The sequence below is a fragment of the Ascaphus truei genome, chromosome 17, assembly GCF_040206685.1.
Source record: "Ascaphus truei isolate aAscTru1 chromosome 17, aAscTru1.hap1, whole genome shotgun sequence".
Taxonomy (NCBI): Eukaryota; Metazoa; Chordata; class Amphibia; order Anura; family Ascaphidae; genus Ascaphus; species Ascaphus truei.
This window is the reverse complement of record NC_134499.1, coordinates 16,423,363-16,443,950: the sequence shown is the minus strand read 5'-3', so window position 1 is coordinate 16,443,950 and position 20,588 is coordinate 16,423,363. Positions and strand designations below refer to the sequence as shown.

General features: G+C 47.0%; 1 protein-coding gene across 2 annotated transcripts in view; it reads left to right on the top strand.

Annotated features, from left to right (window-relative positions):
* Nucleotides 1-20,162, top strand: part of LOC142468009 (galactosylgalactosylxylosylprotein 3-beta-glucuronosyltransferase 1-like) — a 35,758-nt gene extending 15,596 nt beyond the window's left edge. Inside the window, exons 2-4 of one of the 2 annotated variants that reach the window (XM_075574060.1) lie at nt 12,198-12,583; nt 13,609-13,902; nt 18,731-20,162. In XM_075574060.1, the coding sequence (XP_075430175.1) occupies nt 12,198-12,583; nt 13,609-13,902; nt 18,731-18,805 (755 nt within the window). In that variant the 3' untranslated portion in view covers nt 18,806-20,162. Of the gene's footprint in view, nt 1-12,197; nt 12,584-13,608; nt 13,903-17,983; nt 18,704-18,730 lie in introns of those variants that run through there. The other variant, XM_075574061.1, reaches the window with a different exon arrangement.
* The last annotated feature ends 426 nt before the right edge of the window (nt 20,163-20,588 follow it).

Here is a 20,588-nt window from a genome sequence, read left to right as displayed (position 1 = left end):
TGCCAGGTTTACACCGTGTTTGTTTTGCTCGTAGTTTGTGTCCTGGAAGCTTTGGAGTAAGTTTCCAACTTCTGAGCTGTTGATTATTTCTGTGTATGTCGCGAGGCTCTGTTTTGTCCATTTGTAGGTGGCTTTCAGGCTATGAAGGTTGGAGAGGTGTTTGTTGTTTTTTTTTTTTTTGCTCTCTCTCTCTCTCTCTCTCATCATAGGTTTATTTTTAAGTCTGTTATGTTATCTTGCTGAAAGCAGGCAAGCCGCTCAACCTTAGTCAGAGAGAACATTCTGTTTAGTCAGCACTCAGTTGAGCAGGGATTTTGTTCTGTATTTTCTTCAACGTGTTGCAGTCCCAGTGCCTGGGACTGAATAAAGCAGGCATAAACCTGGTAAAGCCAACATTGTGGTACATTTCATCTACTCACCCTAAAAGACCATGTTCTAGCGAGCCCAGACAAACGGCGGAACCCCTGAGGAAACCGTTTGTGTGTGTGTGTATATATATATATTATACACACACACACACATATATATATATATATATATATATATATATATATATATATATATATATATATATATATATATACTAGCTGATATACCCGGCGTTGCCCGGGCTTGCAGGGGGGGAGGCGTGGAAGGGCGGGGGGGGGGGCATGGAGCAGAAGGGTGGGGGGGCAAGGGGGGGGGAGGGGGGCAAAGGGCAGGGAGGGAGGGGGGCAAAGGGCAGGGAGGGAGGGGGGCAAAGGTCAGGGACAGAGGGGGCAAAGGGCAGGGAGGGAGGGGGGCAAAGGGCAGGGAGGGAGGGGGGCTAAGGGCAGGGAGGGAGGGAGGGGGGCAAAGGGAAGGGAGGGAGGGGGGCAAAGGGAAGGGAGGGTGGGGGGCAAAGGGCAGGTAGGGAGGGGGGCAAAGGGCAGGGAGGATGGGGGGCAAAGGGCAGGGAGGGAGGGGGGCAAAGGGCAGTGAGGGAGGGAGCGGGGCAAAGGGCAGAGAGGGAGGAGGGCAAAGAGCAGGGAGGGAGGGGGCAAAGGGCAGGGAGGGAGGGAGGGGGACAAAAGGCAGGGAGGGAGGAGGGCAAAGGGCAGGGAGGGAGGGGGGCAAAGGGCAGGGAGGGAGGGGGCAAAGGGCAGGGAGGGAGAAGGGCAAAGGGCAGGGAGGGAGGGGGGCAAAGGGCAGAGAGGGAGGGAGGGGGGCAAAGGGCAGGGAGGGAGGGAGGGGGGCAAAGGGCAGGGAGGGAGGGGGGCAAAGGGCAGGAAGGGTGTGAGAGCGCTGGGGGAAGGATGAGAGAACACCGGGAAGGGTGTGAGAGCGCCAGGGAAAGGTGTGAGAGCGCTGGGGAAGGGTGTGAGAGCGCTGGGGGAAGTGTGTGAGAGCGCCGGGGGAAGGGTGTGAGAACGCCGGGAGAAGGGTGTGTGAGCGCCGGGGGAAGGGTGTGAGAGCGCCGGGGGAAGGGTGTGGGAGCGCCGGGGGAAGGGTGTGAGAGCGCCGGGGAAGGGTGTGAGAGCGCCAGGGAAGGGTGTGAGAGCGCCGGGAAAGGGTGAGAGCACCGGGGGAAGGGTGTGAGAGCGCCGGGGGAAGGGTGTGAGAGCGCCGGGGAAGGGTGAGAGCAGAAGGGAGGTGAGAGCGCCGGGGAAGGGTGTGAGAGCGCCAGGGGAAGGGTGTGAGAGTGTCGGGGGAAGGGTGAGAGCGACGGGGGGGGGGAAGGGTGAGAGCGTCGGGGGAAGGGTGAGAGCACCGGGGGAAGGGTGAGAGCAGAAGGGAGGTGAGAGCCGGGGAAGGGTGAGAGCCGTAGGGAGGTGAGAGCCGGGGAAGGGAGCGGCCTGTGGGAGGAGAGAGCAGGAGAGAGCATGTTCTGGGGGGCAATGAGAGCTGTGGGGATGCGGGACACAGGGGGGGGGGGCAGACACACCGGCCAATGAGAGCCGTGGGAGGGCGGGCAGACCGACGGACCAAGCAAATGGTCTCCAGACACTCACAAACAAGATTTTGAGAAATATATATATAGATATATATATATATCTATGAGACACAGAGCAGAGCTGTGACAGCACCCCCACCACCCTGTGACCCGTGTGCAACACCAGACTGCTTGAGATTCTCCTCTGTGATGTCGCTGATGCCATAACATGAGACTTTGGTCTGTATCACAGGACTTTCTTGCTGCCTTATTGCGAGACGCTGGTCTTTATCACAGGACTTCCTCAGTGCCCGGTACACTATCTATCTGAAGTGCTCTATGTCCCTGGGCTATTTTCATAGAATTTTTGCTCATTACCTTTGAGCTCTGCATCTCTGGGGATTTCACATGAGTGCTATTAGTGCACTATTTGGACTTTTCTCTCCTGCTGCTTATTCCATGTGTGCAGCTTAGTCCGGGCATCAGTATACAGAGCTGACTTGCAGCACATTATAGGGTCAAATTTTCATTCATTTTCAGCTATGTGTTTTACCATCTCTCACCATTATTAAGAGGTTTATGTATATTTATTATATATTTTTTCTGTGGTCTGGATTTACTTACCATTCATATTAATTATTATCTACTGCATTGGATCGGCCGATCTTAGTCACACTACTGGGGGAAAAACCTTTTTTCCCCTGGTTTTGTTATGGTATATTTGCAACAACATATTGTTACCTTGTTTTGGTTCTTACCAGACTTATTGTACTTCTTTGGTGTTTCTACGCTGTGTCACATAGCGATTTGTTATACATCTGTGTGGGTCTGTTTTATGTGTTTTTTATACTTTTTGCTAATAAAGTCCATTTTTTTCTATTTTTCATTATACAGTGTTTGAGTGCACCTTTTTGACCCTACTTTTCCCTTTTTCATGTTATATATGTATCTATATATATCAAACACACAGAGTTGGTGCCGCAATCAAAACCATCCCCCATAAATCAAAATAAATCACTAGGCCAGATGTAGGGGTTAAATTTACCCAATATGATATACGAACACAAAAAGAAAGAGAGGGTTTGTTGAAAGCACACGAAAAATATGTGAAAGTACAAAATGGATTTTATTAGCAATACAAAACACAAAAATAATATTAAAATATACATACAGTAAACACATACTAAATGAACACTGCTGAACCAAAGAATACACAATAAAAATGTAGAGACCCAAAATATGTAACATGCAAAATACATAGGTATGATAATGCAAATCCAAGGGAAAATAATTTCCCCTGGAAATGCAATGGAGATCGGCCGATCAGCAACACATGATAATACAAATGACTGAAAAAAAACAATATCTACACAAACCCAAGTAAACACAGAAAAAAGAGCAACAATAAAATTATAATAAATGAATACCCTAGATGCTGTGTAGCCAGAAGGTGGTGGCTAAACCCTGGCAGTTATAATAAAGAGCCAGAGAAAGACAGAAAATAAATGTCTAAAATATGCAGAGGTGGGGTCCCCTCAAGACTAAAATGGAAACAATGAGTCAGCAGAGAAAACAAGGGAGAAAAACATGAGAAAATAACTCCCTAATGCCACAGCTAGGTGTTACTGATATAAGCTGTGGCAGACAAAAGTGATAGTGTCCCAAAGGCTACCGTGGAGCAAGGAAATGTCCAGATACTTGCTATGACGCTGCACCAGACACCCAGAGGAGAAGGGGAGTCCAAGACAGAGGTAAGTAAGAGGCAATGCAAGCCCCCGGCATCCCGCTCACTGTTAGCATCAGGCAGCGATCATACAGCAGTCACAGAGACCGGACAAAACAGCATCAGCAGTAAAGCTCCAAACAAGGAGATGGTCAGCACGGTGCAGCGGTGGGACACAGGAAAGTGAGGGGTATAGATACTCCAACGGCCGTTTCGCCGTAAGGCTGCTCCCGGAGCATTATCATACCTATGTATTTTGCATGTTACATCTTTTGGGTCTCTACATTTTTATTGTGTATTCTTTGGTTCAGCAGTGTTCATTTAGTATGTGTTTCGGTATATTTTAATATTATTTTTGTGTTTTGTATCTTATTATATATTAGTGAAAGCACTGTATGCCTGTCTGCATCTTCCTGTGTCCCTACGGACAATCTGATTGCACCTTTGGCCTGTCACTCCGCCTCAGGCCATGCCCGCCTCCGCACACCTCTCATTGGTCTGCGGTCCGCCCCCGCACAACTCTCATTGGTCTGCGGCCAACACCACTGCCACACTGTCCCACCCCTCACTGACCTACACCACTGACACACTCTCCCACCACTCACTCACTGAGCTTTGGGAATGCTTGCCAGCACCTAACCCTCACTGCTCTGAGAGATTTGCACCTAACCTCACTGCTCTGAGAGATTTGCACCTAACCCTCACTGCTCTGAGAGATTTGCACCTAACCTCACTGCTCTGAGAGATTTGCACCTAACCCTCTTTCACCCGCGCTTTCACCCCCCCCCCGGCGCCGCTACAGTCAGCGGGGGAGCGGAGCGAGCGCCCGGGACACCCCCCACAGCTCTCAAGCACGCGCCGCGCGCCCCCGCACTCTCCTCCTCTCCCCGTGTCAGCTCCCCCCCGGTGCTCCGCTCAGCTCTCCCCCCGGAGCACGTGCCGCGCGCCCCCGTGCTCTCCTCCTCTCCCTGTGTCAGCTCCCCCCCGGTGCTCCACTCAGCTCTCCCCCCCGGAGCATGCGCCGCACGCCCCCATGCTCTCCTCCTCTCCCCGTGTCAGCTCTCCCCCGGTGCTCCACTCAGCTCTCCCCCCCAGAGCACGCCCCCGCGCTCTCCTCTCACCGTGTCAGCTCCCCCCCGGTGCTCCGCTCAGCTCTCCCCCCGGAGCACGCACCGCGCACCCCCCTCCTCTCCCCGTGTCAGCTCCCCCGCGGTGCTCCACTCAGCTCTCCCCCCCCCGGAGCACGCGCCGTGTGCCCCCACGCTCTCCTCCTCTCCCTGTGTCAGCTCCCCCCCGGTGCTCCACTCAGCTCTCCCCCCCGGAGCTGGCGCCGCATGCCCCCGCGCTCTCCTCCTCTCCCCGTGTCAGCTCCCCCCCGGTGCTCCACTCAGCTCTCCCCCCGGAGCAGGCGCCGCGTGCCCCCGTGCTCTCCTCCTCTCCCCGTGTCAGCTCCCCCCCTGGTGCTCCGCTCAGCTCTCCCCCCCGGTGCTCCACTCAGCTCTCCCCCCCGGTGCTCCGCTCACCTCCCCCTCGGTGCTCCGCTCACCTCCCCCCCGGTGCTCCCCTCACCTCCCCCCGGTGCTCCACTCACCTCCCCCCCGTTGCTCCGATATGCAGTGGACACGCGGTGCCTAAGATGGCGGCGCCCGGAAGGACCCCCTTCCTCCCTCGCGGAGTATGATGGCGGCGGACGGAAGGAGAGGTGACGTGTGTGTGTGTGTGTGTCACTGTGTGTGTGTGTGTGTGACACTCTGTGTGCAGGGGGGGGACACTGTGTGTGTGACACTGTGTGTGTGTGTGTGTGTGGGGGACACTGTGTGTGTGTGTGTTACACTGTGTGTGTGTGTGTGTTACACTGTGTGTGCGTGTGTGTCACTGTGTGTGTGTCAGACACTCTAGGTTGGGGACCAGAGCTACGCATGTGGGGTGGGAGCAGGAGCGGAGAGAGAGGGGGGAGCGGAGAAACATACAGGGGGAGTGGAGAGGAGGGACACGGAAATTGTAAGCAACCCACCCCCCCTCCTGTCCACTGTCCCCCTCCTCCTGTCCACTGTCCCCCCCCTCCTGTCCACTGTCCCCCCCTCCTGTCCACTGTCCCCACCCTCCTATCCACTGTCCCCCTCCTCCTATTTCCACTGTCCCCCCCTCCTGTCCACTGTCCCCCCCTCCTGTCCAGTGTACCCCCCTCCTGTCCCTCCTGTTCACTGTCCCCCCCCTCCTGTCCACTGTCCCGCTCCCGTCCACTGTCCCTCCCCCCTCCCGTCCACTGTCCCTCCCCTCACCCCCTCCCCCCCCTCCCCCCCCTCCCGTCCATTGTCCCTCCCCCCCCTCTCCCGGGCAACGCCGGGTCTCTCAGCTAGTTGCTAATAAAATCCATTTTGTACTTTCACATATTTTTCGTGTGCTTTCAACAAACCCTCTTTTTCTTTTTGTGTTTGTGTATATATATATGTGTGTATATATATATATATATATATATATATATATATATATATATATATATTTACATAAAATCCTAGCCAGCGCTTTACCAATCAGCAACCCTTTGAGAAAGTCACGGTTACGTGATGAAACGCGCCAGGTAGCGGTATTGCGTCACGACGCATGCGCATGACGGGCCGCATCGAGCGCAGATCAACATTGCGGCCAGCTGCTATAGGAGACACTGTTTGAACTCCAAAAGATGGGATTTGTTTGCCGAATGGAGCCTCTGGAGTCCTGCACCAGTTACCATCTTCCTGCAGCTTCAAGTGAAAGTTGGACTGCGGATCCTAGATGCTGACTGACCAGAGTGACGGTGATATATATCATAAATTGCCAGTTTTATATTTACCTTTGTGAGTGAATTTTCACCTCCCCTCCCCTTCTTTCCAATAAATGTACAATTTTACGCTATGGGGCGTGCGCTCTCTCTTCTTTTTATATATATTTATATATATAGAGATAGGAATAACTAATAGTATACCGCTCGCCAGATAGCAAATATTGTAGCCGGTGCAAAGGGATAGTACTGGCATAGCAAGTAGAAAGGAGGCAAAACAAAGGTCTCCCGCAGATCCCTTTTACCACTGCACAGACAGGCTAGTATGTGTAATATAATAGCAAGGATAAGGTGCTCCTTGATACAAGTCAGAATAGGCTGTAGGGGAGACCCTGGTAACCGCACCCAATGCTAGGGGTGAACAATTACCTAAAATAGCCAAAGCGGCAAAACAATAAACTTTTATTCAACATATATGCATACAATACAACGACGCAAGATCAGTAGGTATAAAAACAACTAAAACACAGGTATGGGTGTATACAGGAGGCAAATATAATCAATATATAGTGATAATACTAGTTCTAATGTGAAACCCTCCTGATGGACTGCTCAGAATCTAAGGGAGGTATAGGAGGGGGAAGTGTGCCTAGTAATGTCAGTATAGCTGATAATGGCAGTATCCGCCCCCCTAGATCAGAGGGGAGGGTGTATAGAGGTATATAAATGCTCACAAATGAATACTACCAGAGTGTGGTATCTTAGCGTGCATCAACCATACAGTGAAAGTGGATGCGTGTGGTAATGTACTTGTGATAGTACCGCCACCAGTACGTAATAGGCAGCCCACACCGTTCGGTACACAGCTACCAGCAGTTGTAAGTGCACATCACTGCCCAACAGTACCGCTGAGATAACCTTAACCTCCGGTAAACACTCGCTCCCTCCCTCCCCAGTATCAGAGAGGTCTCACCCGTAACCTCCGACGTCATCCCAACGTACGTTTTGCGCTCGGGGGCTGGCGCTTTCTCAAGGTAGGAGGTACCTACTGGCTGACTGTGTCACTACTAAATATCCAATTCACGTCTGGTGATTGACAGCCTGGGGGGTGAATCAAATGCTCGAGGGGTTCAAGGGATAAACAGTGACTTAACCCTGAACTAGCTGTGGCCACATAAGCGGCTTAAGTGCATATAATACTGTATAGTATACAGGATATAGAAAACACGGTTTGTTGGGATCACCAGTGCAGAATACGTGGGAACACCTGGATATACTGGATATGTATATCAAGCTAATGGCTAAGTATAGGTGATATGCAGGAAATCGATTACACGAGTCGTAGTGGTCCTTATTGCCTGATAACTGGGTACACTCCGATGTACTGGGTAGACATACCTGGTTTGTAGCATATCACGTAGTTATGCTCATACAGTGCTCCATGCATGGTACCCTGGGGCCAAACTCCAAATGCATAATGGGAGTTGCAAGGACAATGATATCACTAGCAAGATACAAGGGTATATACAGAGCCTCAGATGATGGTAATGGATGGATATAGAAGTGTAGGACTGTACTAACCTATGGTGTCCGCCCCGTAGGTCAAAACGGACGCTAAAATTAGCTGTATACCCGGATCCCCCTCCGTTGCATTGGGTTGGTGCAGGTGAATGGTGTTAATAATCAAAGGAAGGATTTATAAATAAACCCCTTATTGAGGCCGATAGGGCTGAGTGTATTTAGTGTGTAGATCCATTTACACTCAGTCTGCAACAATATCCTGTCCCAATCGCCCTTGCGTTGGCCCCAAGGAATATGCTGGATACCAATAAAAATTAATTGGTCACTGTTGCCATTGTGTTCATTGGTTACGTGGTGTGCTACCGGAGTGTCCGCGGCATTACGGATGGAGCCCAAATGCTCAAGTATTCTCCTTTTAAACTGTCTAAAGGTTTTGCCTACATATAGCTTGCCACAAGCGCAAACTATCAAGTAGATCACCCCCTCTGTGATGCAATTAATTCATTCATTAATTTTAAATGTCCGCTGTTTGTGAGAGTCCATAAAGTCGGTTCTTTTAGGTACATATCTGCAGGCCCTGCATCTGCCACATGCGTATGAGCCCGTGGGTTTCTTATCGAGCCAGGTAGTATGTAGTTTTGCTTGATAGTGGCTCTTAACCAGGATATCCCTTAGATTACGGCTTCTTCTACTGGTGAGTTTGGGTATATTTGATATGGCCCCCTGTAGATCTTTGTCATCAAGTAGTATATGCCAGTATTTGTTGAATATCCTGTAAATAGAACCCCACTGATCACTAAAAGTGCCGATGAAGCGGATCGGTTTGTACTCACTGGTGTTATCGTTGTGTGATGTATCCACTAGGAGTTGTGTCCTACTTGTGTCAATGGCTCTATTGTATGCTTTCCTTAAGTTTGTCCTTGAGTGTCCACGTTCAGTAACATGTTGGGTCATGTCTTTGGCCTTATCCTTGAATTCACTTAGGGTGGAACAATTGCGCCTAAGGCGAAGATATTGGCCTGTAGGGATGGCTTTAATTACATGTTTAGGATGCTGACTGTCTGCCCTCAGTAAACTGTTCGTGGTGGTCTGTTTCCTAAAAATCGTAGTGTCCAATTTACCATTGATGTCTTTGGTGATTGTGATGTCTAGAAAGTCAAGTTTGAATACACTTGAGACCATGGTAAGTCTAAGGTTATGTACACTGGCGACACACTTTATTCGAGCTCGGCTAGTCCCACGAATTTGGGTAAACCCGGGTGTATTGAGGTTTGTGACTGTTTTCTGCCCGAGTATATTGGGATATTTTCTAGGCAGGGATTGAAGCATTTTATTCCCGCTGGCTGCAATACTGCACAGTATATATATATATACTGCATTACAATTCATGAATTTATGCCATCTGGTAGACACGCGAAGCATTGCAGCCTATTAAATCCTAATCATTATCATTTAACAAATCAGCCGCCCATCAGCCAGGCATGAACCCAGGCTGGGAAGGCAAACGCAACGGGGCTTGTCAGAGGTGAGGAGCGGCGCATTCCAGGTATCTGCCAGGTACATACCGGGTATTTGCTCGAATAAAGTGTGTCGGTGCAGTAGATTGGAATTTAATATATCTACAAATTCCCTCAGGGATGCTACTGTACCCGTCCATAGGACCATGATATCGTCAATGAACCTTACCCATAACTCAACGAACTTAGTGTATTCGTCCAGGGCATCAGTGAAGACCACCGTTTCCTCCCACCAGCCTAGATATAAATTGGCGTAGGTGGGGGCACAGGTGGTCCCCATAGCGGTGCCCTGGATTTGATGATAGTACTTGTTGTTAAATATAAAGTAGTTCTTGGTCAGGGTAAGGTCCAACAATTGGAGGATGAATTCATTGTGCATCACTAAGTCCTGGCCTCTAGATCTAAGGAAATGTGACACTGCTCGCATACCGACCGCATGGGGGATGCTCGTATACAGGCCCTCGACATCTAGGCTGACCAAAAGTGTATTGGGGTCTGTTGTGACATCATCAAGTTTACGGAGCACATCTTTCGTATCCCGCAGATAGGAAGGCAGTGCGCTCACAAATGGACGGAGTAGTTGGTCGACATAGATACTGGCATTTGATGTGAGGTTACCAATGCCAGACACTATTGGTCTCCCGGGGGATGGAGTCTTCCCTTTATGTATCTTAGGCAATTGGTAAAAGGTAGATATCCTAGGTTTCTTGATATACAGGAAATCTAGTTCCTTCTGAGATATGACTTTATTAGTTTTACCGGCCTCTGAGCAGTCCATCAGGAGGGTTTCACATTAGAACTAGTATTATCACTATATATTGATTATATTTGCCTCCTGTATACACCCATACCTGTGTTTTAGTTGTTTTTATACCTACTGATCTTGCGTCGTTGTATTGTATGCATATATGTTGAATAAAAGTTTATTGTTTTGCCGCTTTGGCTATTTTAGGTAATTGTTCACTCCTAGCATTGGGTGCGGTTACCAGGGTCTCCCCTACAGCCTATTCTGACTTGTATCAAGGAGCACCTTATCCTTGCTATTATATTACACATACTAGCCTGTCTGTGCAGTGGAAAAAGGGATCTGCGGGAGACGTTTGTTTTGCCTCCTTTCAACTTGCTATATATAGAGATTGAAAGATAGATAGAAATATAGATAGATAGGTGCTGGAATAGGGCAGATATGGGACTTTCCAGCGTACAGGGAGTTAATTCCCCCTTAATAAGCTACCCTCAGGTGCAGCTAATCAGCCTGGTCTGAATGAACAAGGAAGTGTTTTAAGGCAGACAAAGGAAGCTGCCATGCTGAGGGAGAGACTGATTTTTCCCCAGAGAAGTGGGGAGATATGAAGTGCTGCCTAGCTAAAAAAGAGGCTGGCACAGTTCCTTAGACCCACTGGATGGTGGTCGCGGAGTCTGCCGGGACTGTCTGGTTCTTAGTCCCATAAAGAGGAAGGAAGACACGAGACCGTGCTGAAGCAGGGATGTTCTATCTTTAACAATGGACTTACAGAAGAGAGATTCTCTGAGCTATCATGAGGCCGAGCTCCCCTAGAAAGGAAGGACGCGACACCGCGCTGAAGTTGGGACGTCTACTCCAAACCATGGAATAACAGATAAGCGAAACACTTTATTGCTGTGTTCAGAGACTTTATATATTCAGCTATAGCAGTTGCTGTTTTGGGGTGTTAACCAGCTTAGCTGTCAATCCAGGTAGTAAGGGTTGAAGCCGAACGTGTAGTTTGTCTCCTAAGAGGAGTAGGAGTTTGTTTTATGATTTAATTTTGACTTAAAGGGACGGTGGGCCTGTTAGTATATTCTTTATCCCTGCAAATAAACCCAATATAGATAAATACTATGTTTCCTGCCTTAATCTGGGACTAAAAGATGCTACAACGTGGTGTGGGCATCACTATATATACTCATACATACATACATATATATATATATATATATATACACACACACACACACACACACACACACACACACACACACACACACACACACACACACACACACACACACACACACACACACACACACACACACACACATGACAGCGTGATTGGAGCCCAGCAGAGACCACCCAGATTGGAGTACCCCAGGGAGCTGGATCATCTTGCTCCAAGTGGAACCTGGCAGATCCAGCTACGCAGAAACCCTTACTTGTTGTAGATTTTTCAACAATGCGATTTTAACCCTTATGTTTCAGTGTGCGCCTTTATAAGCTTTCTTCAAAAAGCCAATTGTATTAAATTATAATACACTATGGGGCATGAACTTCTGCTTTTTGTTAATATATAACACAAAGCTGTGTCCGACCTGTGTGTAATGCACCCCTCTGCTCCCTCACTGCTCCTTCAGTTTGTGTAACAGTGAGAGCCTCCCTGAAAGCGTTTGTAACCTTTGACTAATTGTTTCTGAGGTTTGCGGGATTGTAAATTTTGCAGTGAAATAAAACTGCTCGCTGGTACCTTAGAGTTCTGTAAGAAATCCAGTCAAGTAAACCTATTTTTCCCATAGAGCTGATTAACACAGATTTCTATGCGTTATTTAACGTAACGCATATTTCAGGTATGAGAATGAGTGTCGCAGCACATTGATGAATACATACTGTAATGCTTAGTAAAGCTACATTTTAATGCAGCATAATTGACCTTTAGTGAATATACCCCACAGTTTAAAACCCGGTTATCTGGTAAATAACAAGCATCGTAATATACTTTCTTAAGGTCATTAAACCCAGGATCTTGATTCATGCCCTCTTTTGTATTCCAGTGTTTGGTCTTTTCGTAGGCACAACGCCCTCACCCCCACTGCCCGTAATCTTCGCCATCACCCCAACATACGCCCGACTAGTGCAGAAAGCGGAACTCACTCGTCTCGCCAACACATTACGCCATGTGTCCGCTTTACACTGGATCGTGGTGGAAGACTCACACAACAAGACTAATTTGGTCAGCAACTTCTTAAGACTGTCTGGGATACAGTACACCCAATTATTCGTTAGGACCCCCACTGGGGTGACCCACGCAAAGGGCACCCTACAGAGGAACCTGGCTATGTCCTGGCTGCGGGAAGTCTTCTACGTGGATGATGCTCCCCAAGGAGTAGTTTATTTTGCTGATGATGATAACACCTACAGTTTGGAGCTCTTCGATGAGGTGAGTCATGCAACCTACTCATTTGCTCCCTGACTCCAGAGACACACTGTGGTGTCAACTGACCCATAAATTGTATTGTTCCCGATGGGATTGTAACAGGTTGTAAGACCATTTTATGCTGCAGTGTGCTCATATCCACCATGTAAATTGCGATATAAATGGAGGGGATAATTGTGGAAGGCGGGTTGTAGCCGTCGCATTGGTGGAACAATACGTTTCCTCTCTCTTCTCTAATAGTTTATTGAGGAGCAGTCTGTGTATGTTACAGGTAGTCACATATATAGGACACTTAACTCTTTATACCAGTACTGAGGACAAAAGTACTTCTAATTGGTGCAAAAACATTGTGTTGACAGGCGCTTCTTTAGAAATTGCTGGATCCTGTTTAGTAACACAGCCTTGATCTCTGCATTCGAACAGTCTTGTTCGTTGGGATCGTTGCTGCACCGTTTCTTCGTTAGTTCTGAGTCCCTAATGATGAGCTTACAAAAGTTACATGTTTTGTAATCGATGTGATGTGTGTTATTGTGCCATACGAAGATAGTTTTTTTTTTTTTGCACCCACATTTGCAAGGCCAACAAACTCACGCCAAATTATCAGACGACTATTAAAAAGAACACCGAACATTTTCAGTTTCTATATGAGACAGAAGAGCCGCTGTAATTGGTCGCTCTGATATTCCTTGTTGTCACATAAGAAATAAAAACACGCAAGGCTTTACGGCAGGACTGGCCAACTCCAGTCCTCAAGGGCCACCAACAGGTCTCGTTTTCAGGATATCCCTGCTTCAGCACAGGTGGCTCAGTCATTCTGACTGAGCCACTGATTGAGCCGCCTGTGGTGGAGCAGTTATATCCTAAAATCTGTTGGTGGCCCTTGAGGACTGGAGTTGGCCACCCCTTATTTAAGCAAAAGCGTGACGCATTCCTTGTAAAACAATGATATACTTGGTGTGCTTCTCTTTTGAATGCCTAGACTCAGAGGCCTACTAGGAGTAGACTCACCCTGACCTTTTTCCCTACAGATGAGATACACTAAGAATGTCAGTGTCTGGCCTGTAGGCTTTGTTGGAGGCCTACGCTATGAATCAGTGAAGATGGATGCTGCAGGGAAGGTCAGTGGCTGGAAAGTGAAGTATGACCCCTCCCGGCCTTTTGCCATAGACATGGCGGGTTTTGCCATTAGCTTGAGGCTGATCCTGGAGAAGCCCAGGGCTTTCTTCCGTCTGGACGTAAAAAGTGGGTACCAGGAGCCCAGTTTGCTGCAGGACCTGGTGACCATGGAAGAGCTGGAACCCAAAGCGGACAACTGCACCAAGGTAAGAACGACAGAAGGGCTCATTTTAAACTAGAAATAAGAGGACCTTGTGGGGCCTATTCACAAAGCGGTGATAAAATCAGTGCATTGTCGCCTGACTTTGCATTGATTTATCGAGCACTAAAACATGAGGGCAAAAATGGTATTCACTAAGAATGAACGCCATTTTTTTAAAAGCCGACACAAAAAACTGGTCGGTCGATAGTGCCTTTTTTTTATCAGTGCTATAGCGCAATAAATCCTAGCGAGCGGTAACAGATAGAAAAAATTGCGCCTGGAAGGGCTGCATGGAGACGCTGCGTCTCCATGAACGGCTCTTACAGGCGATCGTGCAGTAAAAATATTGATTTTAATAAGTGTGTACATGTGCAGGGGGTCTCCTGAGCTGAACCACATTGATTTCAGCCTCTGGGACCCCCTACTTCATGAGATACAGGTCCCATTATGGGGTGCCGGTATCCCCTGTGCTTTTAAATCTCCCGCGTCACATGACCGGGGGATTTAAATCCTGCACTGGGACACCGGCACCCCATGACGAGGCCTGAATCTCGGGAAGTAGGGGGTCCACGAGGCTGAAATCAACACGTTCACAAATTCGTTACCGTAGCGGCTATCCGCTATGGCAATGAAGCTGCTTTAATTTTTACTAATAGTGTGCGGGAGCAGGGGGTCTCCTGAGCTGAACCGCATTGATTTCAGCCTCCCTGCTTCCCGAGATACAGGCCTCAGTATGGGGTGCCGGTATCTCCTCCAGTATTTAAATCCCCCAGTCAGGTGATGCAGATTTAAAAATGGCAGCGATACCGTCACCCGATACCTCATTCTAGGGCCTGTAACTCGGGAAGCAAGGGGTCCCTGAGGCAGAAATCAAAGCAGTTCAGGTCAGGGTACCCCCTGCTCCTGCACACTAGTATTAAAAATGACATTAAAGCAGCTTCAATACCTTAGCGGCTAGCCGATAAGGCAATGAAGGGGTTAAGGCACAGTAGCAGATTTATTAGAGGCAGAGGAGGGTGAGTAAATGGGGGTACATGTCCCAGAGTTGATGGTTAGGCCTACCGGTAAGGTTGCGAGCAGAGTTAACCCCTTAATTACCACAGCGGTAGTAACCACTATGGTAATGAAGGGGTTAACCCCCCGCCACCCACCCAGTAGGCCTAGCCATCCACCCTGGGCCAAGTACCCCCTTCACTCACCCCTCCAATAAACATTACAATACCTACTACCCACCAATACACAACCTACCCGTGTACCCCCAACAACCTCCCCCTTAACACATACAGTACAGTAATGGGCAAAATACTATTATCCAGATATGGATAATAGTGCATTTGCCAATTTAAAATAAAACATAAACCAGTAGCATAAAGTAAATAAAACTTATACTTACTGTACCCCTGCCGGGGTGAAGGGCCTACTCATCCTCAGCATTGTCACCTTTCAACAATACAATAAAAATACAATCTAATGACCCCTAACCCCTTAATCACCTTAGCGGTTACTAACCGCTATAGTAATTAAGGGGTTAACCCACCCTCACCCGCTACCCACCCAGGTGGCCTACCACCCTACCCAGGGACACTGCCAACCACCCTCCACCCCCACCCTCCACCTCCGCCCTCCACCCACGCTACCCATTGATTAGGACTGTGTTATAGCATGCTCAAATAATATGGGCATGCTTTGCTACTACAGCAATAAATGGGGAAGCTAAAAAAACAGGCAAAAAATAAAACACATTACATAGAAAAAACACACATTACAAGTTCCAAGAAAACAATTGATTGGCACAGTGATACATCATGCCCATAAACTATGGGCATGATTTAACACTGACAGTCAATGGTCAACCTAAAAAATAAAACACTCACCAACAATAACAAATGCAATCAAAACAATCAATCACCAAATAAATAAAAATAAAAAAGTAAACACTAAAAAATACCAAAAATCAATAAAGCAAATACCAATGAAACACCAGAATTAAAAATCAAAACACCAAAAATAAACTACAATTAAAAATAGAAAAACACAAAAAAAATCCCATCATTAAAAATCAAAACATAAGAAATACCAGAAATAATTAAAAGCAAACAAAAATAAATGTAAAAGAAATAAAAGCAAGCATTTGCCCAAAAATGCATTGCTTGTCACTGTCTGTATGTATAGCCCTAAAGGGCCATACATAAATACTTTGGCAATCAATGGGCAATGAAAAAATAAAAAAATACAATAAAAAACCTGCAAAATTAAAACATACATTTCAATGGTTTTTCTTACAATTAGATGTCTTCACCCTCCGAATCCAGGGGTCTCAGGAAGCTCTCGAACAAAGAAGCCATGATCCTCAACAGCCATGGTCCTCGGGTACTGTAAGTTATTTTCTTAGTTCTTTTTTTCTTTCCTTCCTTCTTTATCTTCATCTGTTAATTGTAATCTAATTAGGGGTCTTCTGCCTTCATCATCTTCATCTGTCTATTGTAAACCAATAGGGGAGGAGATGTTGCTTCTTCACCTTCTTGGCATCAAATGAGACAGTAAAGGCCTTATATAAGACCTGTGACATCACATTTGACTGAAAAATGGTTCACATGCAATTTCATCCAAAGGGAGTGACGTCACATTCTTTCCAAAAATTGACAGTCACATGGTTAAATACAACCACTTCAATTGGGGATATACATATCACAATCTGATTGGTTGAAGTAACATGTGATGGAAGCCATCTTGGTTTTGGTGACGTCATCTTAAGGGAATGGAAGCAGAGCCTTTCTAATTGGCTGGCTTCACTCCCTTTACATGACGTCATATCCTAAAAATAAATAAAAACCTGCCACATGGTTATCCCAGCCAATCAGATTGCCTGGGAACAATTTGTCAGTCAAATGTGATGTCACGGGTCTTATATAAGGCCTGTACCGTCTCAAGGAGAAGAAGCAACATTTCCTCCCCTATTGGATTACAATGGACAGATGAAGGTGATAAAGATGATTAAGAAGATGAAGACAGAAGACCCCCAATTGGATTACAATTAACAGATGAAGATAAAGAAGAAAAGAACTAAGAAATAACTTACTGTATCTGAGGACGTTTCTGTTGAGGATCATTGGTTCTATGTTCGAGAGCTTTCTGAGACCCCTGGATTCAGATGGTGAAGACATCTAAAAGGTAAACAAAACCATTGAATGTATGTTATTTTAATTTTGCAGGTTTTTTTCTTTGTATTTTTTCATTGCCCATTGATTGCCAAAGTATTTATTTATGCCCCTGTAGGGCTATACATACAGTGACAAGCGATGCATTTTTTGGCAAATGCTTGCTTTTATTTCTTTCAAATGTATTTTGGTTGTTTTGTTTTATTTATGGTATATATTTTTTGTATTTTTAATTTTTTATTTCTGTTAGTTTTTTGGTGTTTGCTTTTTAATTGTCTTTATTTTTGGTGTTTCTTTTAATGATTGTTTTTTTTTAGGTTGACCATTGACCAACAGTGGTAAATTATGCCCAAATTATATGGGCATGATGTACCACAGTGCAAATCAATTGTTTTCTTGGCATATGTAATGTGTATATTTTTTATGTAATGTGTTTTATTTTGTGCTTGTTTTGTTTTTAGCTTCCCCATTTATTGCTATAGTGGCAAAGCATGCGCATATTATACAGGTATGCTTTAACACTGTGTAAATCAATGGGTAGTGGGGGTAGTGTCTCCAGTGTGGGTGGTTAGGCCTCCCGGGTGGGTAGCAGGGGAGAGTGGGTTAACCCCTTAAATGACTATAGCGGTTACTAACCGCTAAGCTGATTAAGGGGTTAGGGGCCATTGGTTTGTATTTTTTTTGTTCTGTTGCTGCCCACAAAGGACAAGGACAGTGATGAGGATGAGGACAGCCTTCATCATGGCAGGGGTAAGTGCAAGTTTTAATTACTTTATGCTGGCTGACGTTTTATTTTTAAATGGGCAAATCCACCATTATCCATATCTGGATAATAGTAATTTTGCCCATTACTATACTGTATGTATTAGGGGGTAAGGGGTGTATTTACAGTATTTGAATGTATTGCACAATTTTTTTTCTGCACAGGATTGATACCGCAGGAAAGCGGGGACCTGTGGACACCCACGGGGACCACTCGAGGATCCCTGGGACACCTGTGGGGACAAACCATGGACCCCTGGATACCACCCATGGGGCCCCCGGACACCCATGAGGACCACCCAGAGGCCCCCGGACACACCGCAGGGACCACCCAGTGACCCCCGCCGGCCTCTGGTATCAATCCTGTGCAGAAAACAAATGCTTTTATGCATCTCTCAATCTTTTTAGCATCAGCCTTTAGCTGGTGCTAAAATATTGAGAGATTTTATAGGCCGATAAACTTATCACTGCTTTGTGAATACCACTACTGGCAAAAAAAAAAGCGCTTTTGCCTTAATGGGTGCAATGTGCTGCAGAGCACTAATTCATCTGGCGGGTTCCTCCGAGCTTTCTTGTAAAAACAACAGTGAAAGAGACGACAGGACTGACTATTCTAAAAAAAAACAAAAAAAAAAACAAGATCTAGTGAGGAATCTCAGGACACTGCAGTCTCTCTTTACCTGAAAGGTTGTAAATGACATAACAAATTAAAGTTCCCTTGTAAGAATGTGTAATTATGTTCCAGTCCATTTTGTGCTACTTGTTTTATGTGAATATACATTTTAACACCTTATGGATACATTTATAATGGTTGGACCAGTAAGATTTTAACCCGTTGTTGTACCTTTCAAAGACGCCACCATTTGAACTTCAGTACATTAAAGAGAGTGGGCCTTTTTCTCCCCCCTTCAGGTCCTCGTCTGGCACACGAAAACCCAAATTCCAAATATAAGTAGAGACAAAAATTTCACAAACTTGGAAGTTTGATGCAAAGAGAAGATGTTGGTATCAAACCAAAGCCATTTGTGAAAGACCCACTGTGCAGACTTCTCTCCAGTTTATATACGGTGACATCAGGATCTACAAAGAAGACCCGCCCCCAAAAAACCCTGGAAGATAAGGGCTCTTCAAAAAGTTTCCATAAGGGATTTCCCACACTTCCTTTTCCCCCTGTGCCCGCTAGACTGCTAGGCATCCATGCAGAATCAATATTTTCATCACACATGCACAGTACAATTGCATTTTTGGTATCATAATGCAAAACTTTCCCATTGATTTGAGCCCTTCCCCATTGAGGTGCAGCTCCGAGCATTCTGTTAAGGGCTGTATCATCGACTGTGTGAGGGACTGTTGTTATAAAAGCTTTATTACGATCCAGACCGCCCAGGTTTGTAGGGTCTATCCCATAGCTGTATCCCCAAATGTGTTAGTCACTTGCTCCTTCTATAATCCATACGCTCACACAGATTTTTAACTCTTCCTCTACTCTGGTACCTTTCCATCCTCCTTCAAGCATGCAACCGTTATACCATTACTCAAAAACAGCATGCTTGACCCTACCTATCCTAACTATCGACCTGTCTCCCTCCTGCCTTTTGCCTCCAAACTCCTTGAACGTCTTGTATTCTCTCGATTGCTACACTTTCTCAACACCTCTTCTCTTCTAGACCCTCTACAATCTGGCTTCCGCACTGCTCACTCAACTGAAACAGCCCTCAAATAACTGATGACCTCCATGCTGCCAAAGACAGAAGTCATTACACTCTGCTCATATTACGTGACCTCTGCAGTATTTGACACCATGGACCACCCTCTTCTCCTTCACATTTTCCATACTCTTGGTATTCGGAACAAAGCTCTATCCTGGATCTCCTCTTACCTCCCATCGTACTTTCAGTGTCTCTTTTGTCAACACCTCCTCCTCCTCTATCGTTCTCTCTGTGGGGGTACCCCAGTGCTGTCCTGGGACCCTTTCTCTTTTCTCTTTACACACTCTCTCTAGGTGACCTAATCACATCTTTTGGGTTTAATGGATGATAACGTCAAACCGCGCTCTTGCTTCCTAACAGGATCTTGTAGTGGATCAACTCTTCCCTCTTGCAGCTGATGCGATGTGAAGGCACCCCTCCTCCACAGGTCCCGTCGCAGGATGGCTCCAAACGCCGGGCAACAGCAAGGAATGAAACACAAAAGCGCACCAAGGGTCAAGATTTAATTAAGACAAGTTACACTGCCGACACACTTAATTGCAGTGCGGCCAGATCCGCAAGCCGGGAGATTTCCCGGCTTGCTAGTGGCCGCCCCTCGGCGTGCCGCGCGTCATAGACGCGCGGTCACGCGTCTTCGGGAGCCTGCGCCCCCTGCACGCGCGTCCAGGGCTCCCCGAGGGAGCCCTGGTGTCCCGCGATTGCGGGACGGCGGCAGGGGGTTCCGGGGGACCCGGCAGCGGTAGGGAGAGCGCCCCGATCGGAGGGCGCTCTTCCGCTGCTTCGGCGCGCGCCCGTCACCCTCGGGCGCGCGCCAGGCTACTGCTGCGGCCAAGAACGGGCAAATGCTCGAATAAACTTGGCCGCAGCAGTAATAGTAACAATAAAAACTTACATGTAGGGTAAGTACATCCAGTAGAATAGTGCAGAGGAAACAGTCCTGGTGGTGTCCTGGGCATAGAGAGATGGTGCAGAGGCTAACAAGGTAGAGCCGCGCGCTGGGGCTGCCTGGCTCGGCACCACGTTGTATATATATAACCTCAGTCAGTTAGAACTCTTTTCTT